The sequence below is a fragment of the Astatotilapia calliptera genome, chromosome 10, assembly GCF_900246225.1.
Source record: "Astatotilapia calliptera chromosome 10, fAstCal1.2, whole genome shotgun sequence".
NCBI lineage: Eukaryota > Metazoa > Chordata > Actinopteri > Cichliformes > Cichlidae > Astatotilapia > Astatotilapia calliptera.
In genome coordinates, this window is record NC_039311.1 from 28,067,455 (window position 1) to 28,080,153 (window position 12,699).

At 40.1% G+C, this 12,699-nt stretch overlaps 1 protein-coding gene across 3 annotated transcripts in view; it reads right to left on the minus strand.

Annotated features, from left to right (window-relative positions):
• Positions 1-12,699, minus strand: part of tmem248 (transmembrane protein 248) — an 18,354-nt gene continuing 5,655 nt past the window's right edge. For 2 of the 3 annotated variants that reach the window (XM_026183146.1, XM_026183147.1), the window contains exons 3-7: positions 11,869-12,157; positions 7,571-7,721; positions 6,367-6,550; positions 5,196-5,377; positions 1-2,976 (exon numbers count right to left, since the gene is read on the minus strand). In XM_026183146.1, coding sequence (XP_026038931.1) covers positions 2,922-2,976; positions 5,196-5,377; positions 6,367-6,550; positions 7,571-7,721; positions 11,869-12,157 — 861 coding nt within the window. In that variant the 3' untranslated portion in view covers positions 1-2,921. The remainder of the gene's footprint in view (positions 2,977-5,195; positions 5,378-6,366; positions 6,551-7,570; positions 7,722-11,868; positions 12,158-12,699) is intronic. The other variant, XM_026183148.1, reaches the window with a different exon arrangement.

The window sequence follows — 12,699 nt, forward strand, 5'->3', positions numbered from 1 at the left end:
AATCTTTACTTCTGTAGGAAGGTTTTTACTCAATTCTCTGGACACAGACCAATGCAACAAACCAGCAGACATACAGCACTGTCTTCTTGTTTTTGCAGATCTAATATGTGCTGCTCTCAGAGAGAAACGCAAACAAACAGCAACAGATTGAAAGTTTTGCAGGTGGAAGTCGGGGGAGGTGACTTGTTTTGTCTCTGAAACAGAATCCTTTTCAAAAATCAGACACTCGGAAACGAGATTTCAGAGAATTGCAGTCTGCAGCTACACTTCATCCAAAACTCACTCTCATACATTCACACACAAAATGAGTCTGCACAGTTTCATGTCATTCAAAATAATACAAATGTTAGTTTAATAATTAATATATAATAAATGGATAAATATGATAATGGTATTCTCACTGCTGCTCAGAAGTTTGCCCTTGTTTTTTGAAAGAAAAGTACATTCTTATTTGCTACAGTTCTTAATAGTGAAATGTTGCAATAGTCCCTCTGTTCTGATGGTATAATGTATTCTCAAATGAAAGTATGTTCTGGTAAAACGCAAATTGTTTGTTATACATTACATCCAAAAACCAGTATTATCATTAAAGAAGCAACACACTTGGCTAGTAGAGTGCTTTGGATGCCTCCTTAAAAAACACAATTTTATTGTGAAACTCAGTGTTCCTGTTTTAAGAACAGGAAGACCATTGGTGTTTACTACTCCCTTCAGAGACCAGCAGCACCTCGCTCTTACAAAAACACATTTAATGAAACTGCCACTTCAGTGTTTCTCAAACTCTGATGCACTCAGTGGTGGACCAACTCCTCCTACTTCTTTCTCTTCTGCTTGGAGGCATTTTAAGTTGTCCTCTAGGGGGAGTAGTGCACACTGTCGTATGAAAGAGGTGTCAGCAACCTTCGTTAACCACTGGCTAACAGAGAAAAACGTGTATTCTTTTATTGGTTAGCAAATGATTGCCTGAGGCTGCCTGTCATTAGGTGAAACTGCACCAAGGTATACAGTGCAACACCAAAAACTACCTTGCTGGTTGCAAGCAGAGTCAAAGAATTGCCTGTAGTTTGCATGGAGAACAACAACATGTCTGTAAACACTTGCCAACTAACTGCCAAATGGTAGTGAAACCGAACAGTATGATGCAAACTGAAAATGGAAACAGTCCACCGTCAAACTAAAAGCTGCACCTTGTGAAATCTCCCTACTTCATGTAAGCTATAGCAGACCAAAGTGATCTGCCAGGTTCTGGTGCAGCACTCCCTTTGCGATCAATTTCACCGATCATCAGCCAGCAACCTCCTGAAACCACTTGCCAACCAGTCAGAGTACACATTTTTCAGTCACTATGACTCTGCGACTGATGCGTTACATATAATAGAAACGTCAAACTTTTACCATGATTAACTTGCATTTGTTAATATATGGAGTCCCAAGAGCACAGGAGTAATGGTTGCTGAAATTGGGCTTCTGAACACCTACATAGATGTATTAAAAATGACAAGTTATTAATAACCAAAGGATTCACTAAATGATTTACAGTATTTTTTATCATTTCACATTATATTAGATGAAAACTTTTCTTTAAAACAAACAAGGATGGTTATTGTAAACGTCTGAGCAGCAGAATTAATTATCATATTTATTTTTTTACATGGAGGCCAATTAGTTTATTTACATGAAAAGAAATAATCACAGGAGATAATAACAAAATGTGCAAGACATCCAAAGGTGCACTATCTATGAAAACACTTTAACATGTGCAACTCATATAATTTATCATTTCAAAAAGGTGACGTAACTAAAGTGTCTGATATAAAGTAACTCAAGGGTCACCCGACATTTACAATAACAGGACAAAGAGCACAAGCTTTATTTCAAACCACAGGCTCATCATACCAGAACAAATAAAATGTGATATTTGGCTGTGGAAGAAAGGGGCGGAGAGTTAATGTGGGGAAAGGGACAAAAGTGATGACCCACGCCTATTTTCAAGCAAGCAAGTCCACCGTAGGTAAGGCAAGATCAAATGTTCTGTATCTCCTGGGTGCGACAGAGAGGACTGGATCAAACACCAAAACTGCTGCACAGTGACTGGCAGCAAATTAAATTCAAGAGGCAGGTGAGTGAAGAAGCAACTGACAGAGGAAAGCATAAGGCCAAAAAAGAAGAAGAAAAGAATATGTGACAAATTTCAACAACAAACAACAGGAAGTTCTGGTAATTCTTTAACTGCTAATCAAAAGCAGTTCGTAAAAGGAAGATGTGAAATTCTTAAATCACTTAAATGTCACTTAGATGTCTAAATGGACTTTAAAGAACCCGATTCTAACTAGAATTTTAATTAAACCATCAAATTTGGTGCAGAGAAAAGTACTACTTTATTCCATTCCTCGCTTAAGCTGCTATGGTGAGCGCACGCTGAGGATTTAATCATTATTTACCTGCTTTTCTGTTTCCTTAAACATGTTCCAGGTGATTAAACATCACGCTTTGTTATCAGGGCGACAAAACCACTTTGACCTTAAGATATCTAAACATTTACCACTTTGATAAAACACTTCTGTCTATCGTGCTTCATAAGGTGAGTCCCAATCGCCACCAGAAAAAAGAAGTAGCTCTTGGATGTGGCCTTCTGCTTTGTTTCTGTACTGCATGTTTGGACATGGCACTGGGGGGCTCAGGCAAAAATCAAAAGAAATAACAAAAAGGGAAAAAAACAAAACTAAAGAGTTCCTAGAAATATTTACACCACAGATACAGGCACTTGTATATCTTTGGTTGGAGAAACCCAACATTGCAAGAGTAATGCATTCACAGAGCTTTTGTGTCCCTTATTGTATTTCCAGGGTCCACTAGGCAACTGGTAAGTCGTGTTTTTGTTTTTTTAATTAATTTCTTCTCTTTCTTTAATTTTGTCCATGTTACAGGTAAGTCCTGCCATTCTCTGATGTCTTTTTAACCCTCTGACAACGCCACCTGCAATAAAAGAAACGGAATTCAGTTTCAGTAATTACAGAAATTTATGGTACCAAAATCTGGTGATGTAGCAAAGAGCGGTGAAAGTGTGACAGAGGAAGACAAGAGTCTTGTTTACTTGTCTGTTTACACACAGACGCATTTTGCAAGCATTTAACCCCCCACCCCCAGCTGATCGATGCACTTCACTGATGTTTATTTGGGAAACACGACTGGACTTTATCAGCTATTGGTGACTGTTCCAATGCATCCCCTGTTGTTTTCTGCTGCAATATTTTGAGTGTTTTGTGCTATTTTATTTTGAAAATTTACATCTCAGCATCCTTAAGAAAGTGGTACACAGACAGTATCCAATTCTCATCATATCTGTCTCGGGATGCAACTATCCATGGGTTTTTTCCCCCAGTTCTGATATGATACAGATACTCTGGCTTCTTTATCTGTTGATACAGAGAACAGACATGATGCCAGAGTGAAATTAAGTTAACAAATCAAATTAGTAAGCTGGACTTCCTGCTACTCTGAGTATGAACCTTTCCTTTATGTATAAGGCAACATTAGGTTCCCCTTTCACATTGCTTTCCAAACAATAGAAGCTAAATTATCGCTAGCAAATACAATTGAGAAGATAATTTCACTTAACAGGAAGTCATTAGTAAAATAATGACAAAAGGATCACGACAAATAACATGAACTATTTCTGCTACTCAACTCTACTTTTTTGTTCTCGTCTCACTTCCACATGTGAAATAGAAGTGATGACATATAGGGGAACTTTAACAATATTAATAACAACAACAGTAAATAAATTGATAGAAAATGATTAAGATCCCATAAGTGCAGTAAAGTTTCCCAGCAATTGTTATAGCAAACATAAGCAGTGGGGAAAGTGAGCAAGAGAAGCAAACAGGACAAGCTCTGTGTTAAACCACTGGACCACCAAGAAAAAAAAAAAAAAAAAAAAACTGCAAACATGGTGCTGCATTTGTGAAATCCTTCCAAACTGCTGTTTGTTTGCTGTTGTCTTCCCACCAGCAATGAAGGGAAAATAAACAGAGCAAGACTGAACTGAACAGCTTTGCCCGCAGGTCAGCACGCTGTCACAGATCAAGCTTTGTAAGTGCAAAACGAGACAGGTGCGCAATCAAAATATCAGGTCCCTATGTGTGAACACCAAATACAGCAGTGTGGAGAGGTAGCAGTGCATAGTTGATGTTAAGCACCAGTGTAATGGTCATCACTGGTTTAGACCCAAGCTGGGGCTACACCCCGTGCCTGTGTGGGGTTCCTCCAGCTTCCTCCCACAGTGCAAAGACATGGATCTCAAATTATCTGGTGAATCGTCAGTAGATGAGAGGTTGAACAGAACCTTGTATGCTGCTTGTATAGTTATGAATGTGTGGTTAAATGTGGCTTATAGTCTCTGTGATCTGAGTGTTCGACATTTATGTGCCTCACAAATTTAAGCTCCAACAATCTAACCTGGAGACGATGCTACATAAACACACATATTATTTTTCCTTGTGTTTGTTACGTTAGAGACATCAAAGAGTCCATCTGTTTGCTTGCTGGTGGTCTCCACTTCAGAACAAAACACACAGACCAATGAATATGCGGGAAACTGCCAGTTACTGGAGTGCCAGTTTGGGTGTAACCAAGGCAGAGTCATGCAGAGGTAAACACACCAAGAAGACAGACAAACTGCACTCTGTTTGTTTTGCTCCTCCCTTCAATATTTCAAACTAAGAGTCCCAACATGAGCTCTTAGATAAAGTAATCTGCAGCTGTTGCCCCACCTTCCTTATCCAAGCAAACAAAAATAACAGCTATGTTAAAATACACTCTCTCTCAACTGGTGTGAACTCGCTATGTGTATGGGGAAAACGAACTGTGCTACATGCAACAAACAATAAGATCAAGGAGGATGAACTCCCTTCACCTCTGTAAGCGAGATGCAACTACTTCATATACCAGGCACAGTCAAGGATCATTACCATAATGTTCACCCAGACTTTTACACCAAATCTTACAGCATTCGGACGTCTTTATTATGCTCTCAAGGGAAGCTTAAATATTCTTTCATTTGGTTTGGAGTTTGTAAGGAGTTCATGTGCCAAAACAAACAAACAAAAAGCAGAGATAGCAGGAAATCAGCAGAGTCATTGATTGGAGCGAGTCTTTGACCGATCACTGGTCAGTTGATACTTGACTGAAACTACCTGTTGAAGTCATATAGCACTGCTGGTGTCTGTTGTACCTTCTCAGGACAGAAGTCAGGGTTGGTTTGTCGCACTTTGCCAGGCCGCCCCTTTATGACTGCATAGCAGAACATAGTGATGACCATGACAAACAGGAAGTAGCTAGTGTGCATCAGGTGAAGGTTGATGAGGGAACGGTCGTCCTAGTAAGACAAGCGTTAAAAGACACAGTTTAATGTCACAGAGTAACTTCGGGTTTTATTTCAAGCAGAAGGCTACAAGCTTGATTTCTTTATTGCTCACTGCACAAGTTACCTGTAGTTTTTGGTGAAGGTGGTACACTAAAAAAAATACGTATAATAGTTACTGCATGCATGTGTGTTTTCTCATAACAGCTGCAGCTCCATGTTAAACAGATCAGCCATTTCTCATTAGAAGAGGTCTTAACATGTCTGCAGTTTTCAGGTGTATTCTTCAGCTGCTGCTCATACTTACTGTGGTGCCTGCGTCAATACCTCAGACAACAGTATACGATTTTCCTCTGAACTTCACTTTGCGCCTCCTCCTCAAAATGCATCATCAAAACTTCCTGTTCTTTAACCCCAACTTTCTTTGATTGGCTGCCCCTTATAAAAAGTTTTGAACCGTCGGGGGGGACTAATGTGCAAAAGACTGATGTGAGAGAGTGTTTATAGCAGTCTGAGGCCTGAGCTTTTGGTTCACATGGATTACTCACACGTACGATAACCTGATTAATCTGAAACTCTGGCGGTATGTAACGTGAGCCTATAACATTGTACCAGTACATATATTGGGGAAAAGCATATTAGGTCCACTCTAATGATAATTTAATTCCAGCCTTGCTGGTACATTTGCAGCTCAAATGCAGCTCACTGTTCCTGGAACAACCTACGCACATCAGTACAGATCTAAATGCCTTTCAGAATAAACTACAGGTTTAGGAACATTTACCTCTAAATGATCTCTCTGTGTTACAATGGGTTAAAAAAATACTATCAACAAAGTATACCATTCTTATTCTCAGTCATCCTACTTGTTTAAATCATGGGGAAATTACACTAAAAGGATGCATATCACAGAAACTTTGTTTTTTACCTTTACGTATTTAAATGAAATGAGACATAAAGAACTACTGTTGAAATTCAAAAACTGAGGAGCTGTGGTGACTCACATCTGGAACAATCACGGTAAGTTTTGGGTTGAGTGCGTGGTACACTTTGCCAATGGCTCCTTTGTAACACCAGAAGGGGTTGTAGTCCTGACTGTACTTGGTATCTGAGTCGCGGACCGTGGTGAACACCTTGTACCAAGATGTGGCATTGGTGTACGTCTCTGGCACGCAGTGTGGTGGCTGCCTGCAAACAAAAACACAGGGGCTTTTGTTAACTGGTGCAGTGGAATTGTTCACACCATATTATAGCAGAGAAACGTACAGATGTTGTTGCTGTTTATCTGCTCTGTATATTTTCTTATGTTTATTTGTGTCAAACAGCCTTATTATGAAAAATTGCTTATTTGGGTGACAACAGATTATCCATCAGGACAGGAAGGAAAACAAATGCAACACACAGATGCCACAGCTGCTGACAGGGGGAAAAAAAAAAAAAGCACAAGAGCAGACATATCAAGAGGTTTTGATCAATTTTAAATAATTATAGTAATAAATAAGTAAAGTAAAAATTGTGGATAACAATTTATAACTTTTTAATGTATAATTTCATATTATGCAGTTTACAACTGGGCCACCAGAGGGATCTAAAGCAGTATCCAAGGCAACTGATCCAATGAAACAATATGACTGTCTACAAATAATAATAAAAATACTGCTACTACACTGATAATTGGCATAGTTCAGTAAAAGATAACAAATGAAGCTTAATTTGTCTGATGGAGCCTCACTCACACTGCCTCTACACTTTAACAAGACCCACATTTCATCATATTTGCAACATGCAAGGTGATGCAATTTGCACCTTGACTACCTCTTGCTTATCTTGACAGATTCAATTAATCAAATTGAGCGGCATACGTCTGTTCCATGCATGGGCATGCACAAGCCCTGCAAAAATATTTGTGAGTCAATCATTTGCAAAATGTAACGCTGTAGTAACAAAGTACTTGCAAATCACTTTAACTGCAGAGCTACAAAAGGAAGCTGCACATTACTGCACATTTTGTGGTTTCTCAAATGGTTCAAAATAACAAACAACAACAACAACAAAAATGCATGTTTCTGTAAAACAAGGCAACGCAGACTTATTGCCTTTACTGAATGATAAACTCCTCAAAGCTGCATTTCATTTAGTCTGCATCAGAAAGCTCAAGACTAATTTAGTGCGCTTGTTCCCTTGAGTTATGGAGGCAGTCCAACTCACACTGTGACTGGGAAGATATTGCTGGCCGCTGTGATGGTCATGCAAGTGCTGAACACCACCTGCTCGCAGTGACCGTGCAGAACACAGTCGTCCGAGTTCCAGGATACGGGCAGAGTAAACGTGATGTTTATTTCTTCATGAGCTTCTCGGCCTACAGGCAAAACAAAGACAACGAGAGCAGCAGATTGTTTTAAACTTTTCACGACAAGATGTCACCAACTCATTTCTTTTACATTTTAATCACAATGTAATGTTTTTAAGGCAACCTCGTGTTGCATTTCCATGACCCCAAGATCAAGCTAAAAACCTCTGAGCTCTAAAGTGAATATCAGAGGTATGAACAGTCCAAACAGTATGAATGCAATTCCTGCAGCAGGAGGCTCATACCAAGCTACCCCCTGATAACTAATGACAGGCTGATTTTGTAGGCTTATGCAATATTTTTCAAACTGCAAAGGAGATTAGAGGATTATCAGTCAAACTGAGTGGACTCCTGGGTGTGATTTAGGACTGACGTGTTCATCCAGATGGAGGAGACAATAGAGAAAACAAAAGAAATTCTCACTAAGTCCAAAAACTGTTCTACTAGGCAACTCGTGCTTTATAAACTCTAGTTTAAACAGATGAGAAACTTTGATGTACAATGATAAAAATAAGCATTTATACTAAAAAAAAAAAAAAACCTGTCATAGAACTAATATGCAGCATTTGCATTTGATTTTTCTCTCCGAGTAATACATTTGTTGCCATTCAAATTCAAGATAATGCTGTTCCTGGCTAACAGCTCAGCCAATCACAACTCCGGCACAATAAAATAAAACACAAACTAGGGCCTCTTTATGAAATGTAATTTACAAAATAAGGCTGCAGTATATAATTTTAAACGAGAATTGAGGTAAGACAGTACAGTTCAGATGAGTATATTTTGATGTTATGTTACACAATCGCTTTCATTCAGAAAGTCATGCCAGCGTTTGGATCTCTGCCCTCAAGAAAGACTCAAGCAAACCCCACCCTCCACTTTCCAACAAGAAATAACAGCATAAAGTCTGAGAAAGTTACTCCAACCAGCTGTATGCGTGACAATAATAGTTCATCATTATCCATTAACATCGACAATAACAATAATTTTTGGTTTGCGTAAGCAGGAACTAAATCACTTTCTTTGAATAGAGAATTGCAGATGACTACTTGTTTTTTAAGGGTGAATTTGAATCTAAAATGACACGTTCAACACTACAGTCAATGACGCAAAGTGACTGAGGCAACAGGAACCTGCAACCAGAAACCTTAAAAGGAGAGAATGGGTCACTCCGAACAGACACAGCAAAACTTGAATCACCGTTATTTATTTTAAATGCAAAATTGATCTTACTGACAATTCAACAGACGTCTTTGACAATTTTCACCGCCATTCGTCTGTTTCACTCCAGACCTGGCAGGTACTCACACGCACACTGCTGCTTACCCAAATGCAAATTTGTGACAAAGTTCAGTGCTGAGTGTGATGTAGTTTGGATGAGCAGCTCTTATAATTTGGGTAAAAACTGTTATTTGTTGCCAATGTTTCACCTACACTGTCAGAAAACATGCACATACAGGTATGTTTGCTTGACTCTCTTTATGAGAATACTGATTAACATTAATGTATCCCCAGCCTCATACAGTTGGACATGTACAAAGTACATTTTCGGTTGTTTTATCATCATTTGTTTTGGTTTCCTGTGATAAAAGACTTAATTCACTCATATAATTAGAACAATCAAAATGCAAGGAAGCCACAATCTTCCCTTTTTCAACAAGCACAATCACAAACACACTCCCTCTTACACACTAATAACAGCCGTTTCCTGATAGCTGTCCTTGTTTAAAAGCACCGCGTTCTGACTGCATGTGACATTCTGTAAACTGTAGCCATTTCCAAATAACCAGGCTTACACTCTCTCCAAACAAGCGCTGCATTAAAGTAATATAAAAAATTCATTTGACTAAAAACTTTGCCTCTAAGTAATAGAAAAAATTTAAAAAAAATTGGACTTCATGTGGACATAGTAAATCCTGAACTTTGAAAGTTGGCAACATTAAGCAGAGTCTGTTAGCCAGAAATCTGCCAAGTGTAATGTTTCACACATTTTTTTAACATGCCTTCCTAATTCCAACATGCAGCACCTCAGAAGTGAAGCAGCAAGAAAACACACATGGTCTTTCAGTGTGTATGAGCACTTTAGACAAAAGGAAAAGTTTGCTTCTTTTTTTTTGCCTGTCCCATTTGGTTCTTTAGCCGTCAGAATTGATGTCTGAAGACCAACAAGGATACCCAATGGATTTACTTTGCCAAATGGATCATCAAGACCTTGCCGTATTGGTCCATTTGATCAACCTTTGTTGTTATTATTTATTTTATTTTATTTTCAGTTGTTACAGACGGGACAGACCTGACTGAGGGATAGGAAAGGGAGAAAGAAAGATGAAGGAAAAGAAAAACAGAAGGGAAGAGGGACAGTGAGAAAGGGCACTTAAATAGAGAAAGAAGAGAAAACAAATCTCCTGGATCACCTGTTGAGAGAAAAAGAAGAGAAAACAAGCAAAAAAACAGAGCAACTTACTAAACACAACACCATCACGTTAATCTAGCTAAGTGTAAACAGCAGTAAACACTAAATATTGAATGCTGTTGTGCAGCATTCCAACTACACCTTTATTGGCTGCTTGGAAACAGCAGCCAATAAAGGTGTAGTTTATGTCTATGAAGAGTGAACACCCGTGTGCACACCTGTGTGGATCAGCGCGCTTGTATTCAAAAGGTTTCCCCATGTAATGGTCTGCTAGAGGATGTAGAGAGCCATAGCCCTGTCCCCCAGGGCATGAAGCAGGCATGGAGGAGATCCAGGCTCCAGACATCCAGAGGCCCCAGAGTGCGAGAGCCCAAGGAGGACCACCGGAGGGGCATCCGTGCCACCCTCCTGGGAAGAGCTGAGGAGAGCCCCAGATGAGGGGTCACCCAGTAGCCACAGAACAGAAGCCAGAGGGGGCTGCAGTGGCGTGCCCGCCGGCTCTGCCGGCAGCCAGCTGTGCCAGAGTGAACAGAGCCGCAGGCCCAGAGGCCGGAGTCCCGAGGGCCCCCTTTGCCCCGGAAGAGGCCTGACCGAGCAACAGGCACCAGGCCAAATAGTCACTGGGAGTGAGCTGGTACATACCTGAGCGCCCAGCCCCGGACACCAAGAACCACCAACGCACCGACCCCTGAGGGCATCATCAGGAAAAGTTTGCTAACGCACACTCAGATAAGCCCGCAGACATATTCAGAAGCTTCACAGCATTTTAGGAATTCATGTTTCACTTGGTGGGCTCGCCGGGATCAGCTTAACGTTACACAACACCTCTGCTGTTTGCTCACCATGTTGAAGTAAAGTCACAGCACTGAGAGGTAAAGTAAAAAGCCCAACAGAAGATGCATCTGACATCAGAAAAAGGCAGCCACAACGCAAAAACTCTCCACACTATAGAGAACACAGGTTTCTCCCATGATAATTAAAGAAAACACCTGTTGCATAGCACGAGCAACGAGTGTAGAATTCATCCGAGTTTCCAAACTTGCCTTTCCATGAAAGGGTTCAGAGCAAATGCGGAATTCCTAATTTGTTAGATACAAAGATATCCTCTGCTAAGCAATGCCTGAAAGGCCTGATCACCACCTGTCACATCAAGACTCCTGCACCATTTTAAACAATCAAAACAAATGCTTTTTAATACCTGAAAATTAAGAAATAAGAGAAAATAACACTGATATAAGGTATTATATTTTTGCTGCTTGGTATACAGCTAACTGTAAAATCATCCCAACAGCACAGTATTTAAGGCTCGCCTTTACATGAAATTAAAGCGAATCGCTGAACTTTTGGATGCTGGCCAAACTAAACAAGGAAGTTGAAGATGTATAGTACACTTACAGCCGTTTGAGCCACAGCTGACTTAGCTGTATCCTATTGATTTTCGACAAAAGGGTCTGCTTTTTAACCAGTCTTAAAATACCTTGTACACATTTAATACCTCTTACAAATTTAGGGGAAATATAGAGGCAATTAAGAACTTGACCGATTTTGATTTCAAACCTTTAAACGACCCCTAAACACCAACATATTGTTGTGAAACATTGTTTTTAGGCTACTCTACATCTGTATGAGCTGGCGTGTATTAGGCGTACATCTACCACCTGCAGTGGCAAGTAACAATCTTTCTTCTTCCTTAATCGAAGCTACAAGAGCAATCAAACCTAGCAAAGAAATATGAGAACCTACCTGAGAGGCCTACTTGCTGCCCCAGCACCGTGGCATACAGGTGGGTGATATTGCGAGAATACCCTCCAAATGGACGCTGAGGGTCCAGCGTGAGGGTGATGGGGACTGAGATGTTAATGGGCCCCGAGTCCTCCAGCAGTAGGGGAACCTGAGTGCTGGAACGAGCCTGGCCGCTAGTCACCACCATGCTCTCCGGCGTGGTCGACTCGTTCAGGCCGTGCTTTATCGTTTCATTCTCTGACACACAAAAGTCCAGCTCATTGAAGCGCAACAGAAAGGTGTTCCAGTCCTGTGAAAACAGTGAATATGTTTTTAACTGCCAGACATGACAACAGAAATTCATGTACAATGTTGCTGTTACTGTATGTATTTGTAGACAATATTTAACCTATGTGCAATATTTAGTTTGGTTACAATGCATCCAATTATTTAACTAGAACAACCTTTTTCATTTGCATATGCCTCCTTTCAGATTTACATGCTGCACACTGTGCAGAGAATGTGTATATTATATCATAACTTGTTCCCTCTGCATGCCGAGAGCTAGGGCAGAGCTAGTTGCTTAGTGCAGGTTGTTTGATTGTCAGCTTTATCATCTAAAAGCTACCTGATCAAACTTCATAAATCCTGACTGAGAGATGGTGCATGACCAAAAGAAGAATCCATGAAATGTGCAGGTCCAAATCATTTTCTTTTGAACTGGGCTTGGCAGAGCACCATGTGCTCCAAATGCCCCTTAAATCTGACTCACATCAGAGCCAGGTGAAAAGGGGTCAGATACATATATATCCCACTTTATCCTACAAGAAAGCTGTTCTCAGCCTTACATCC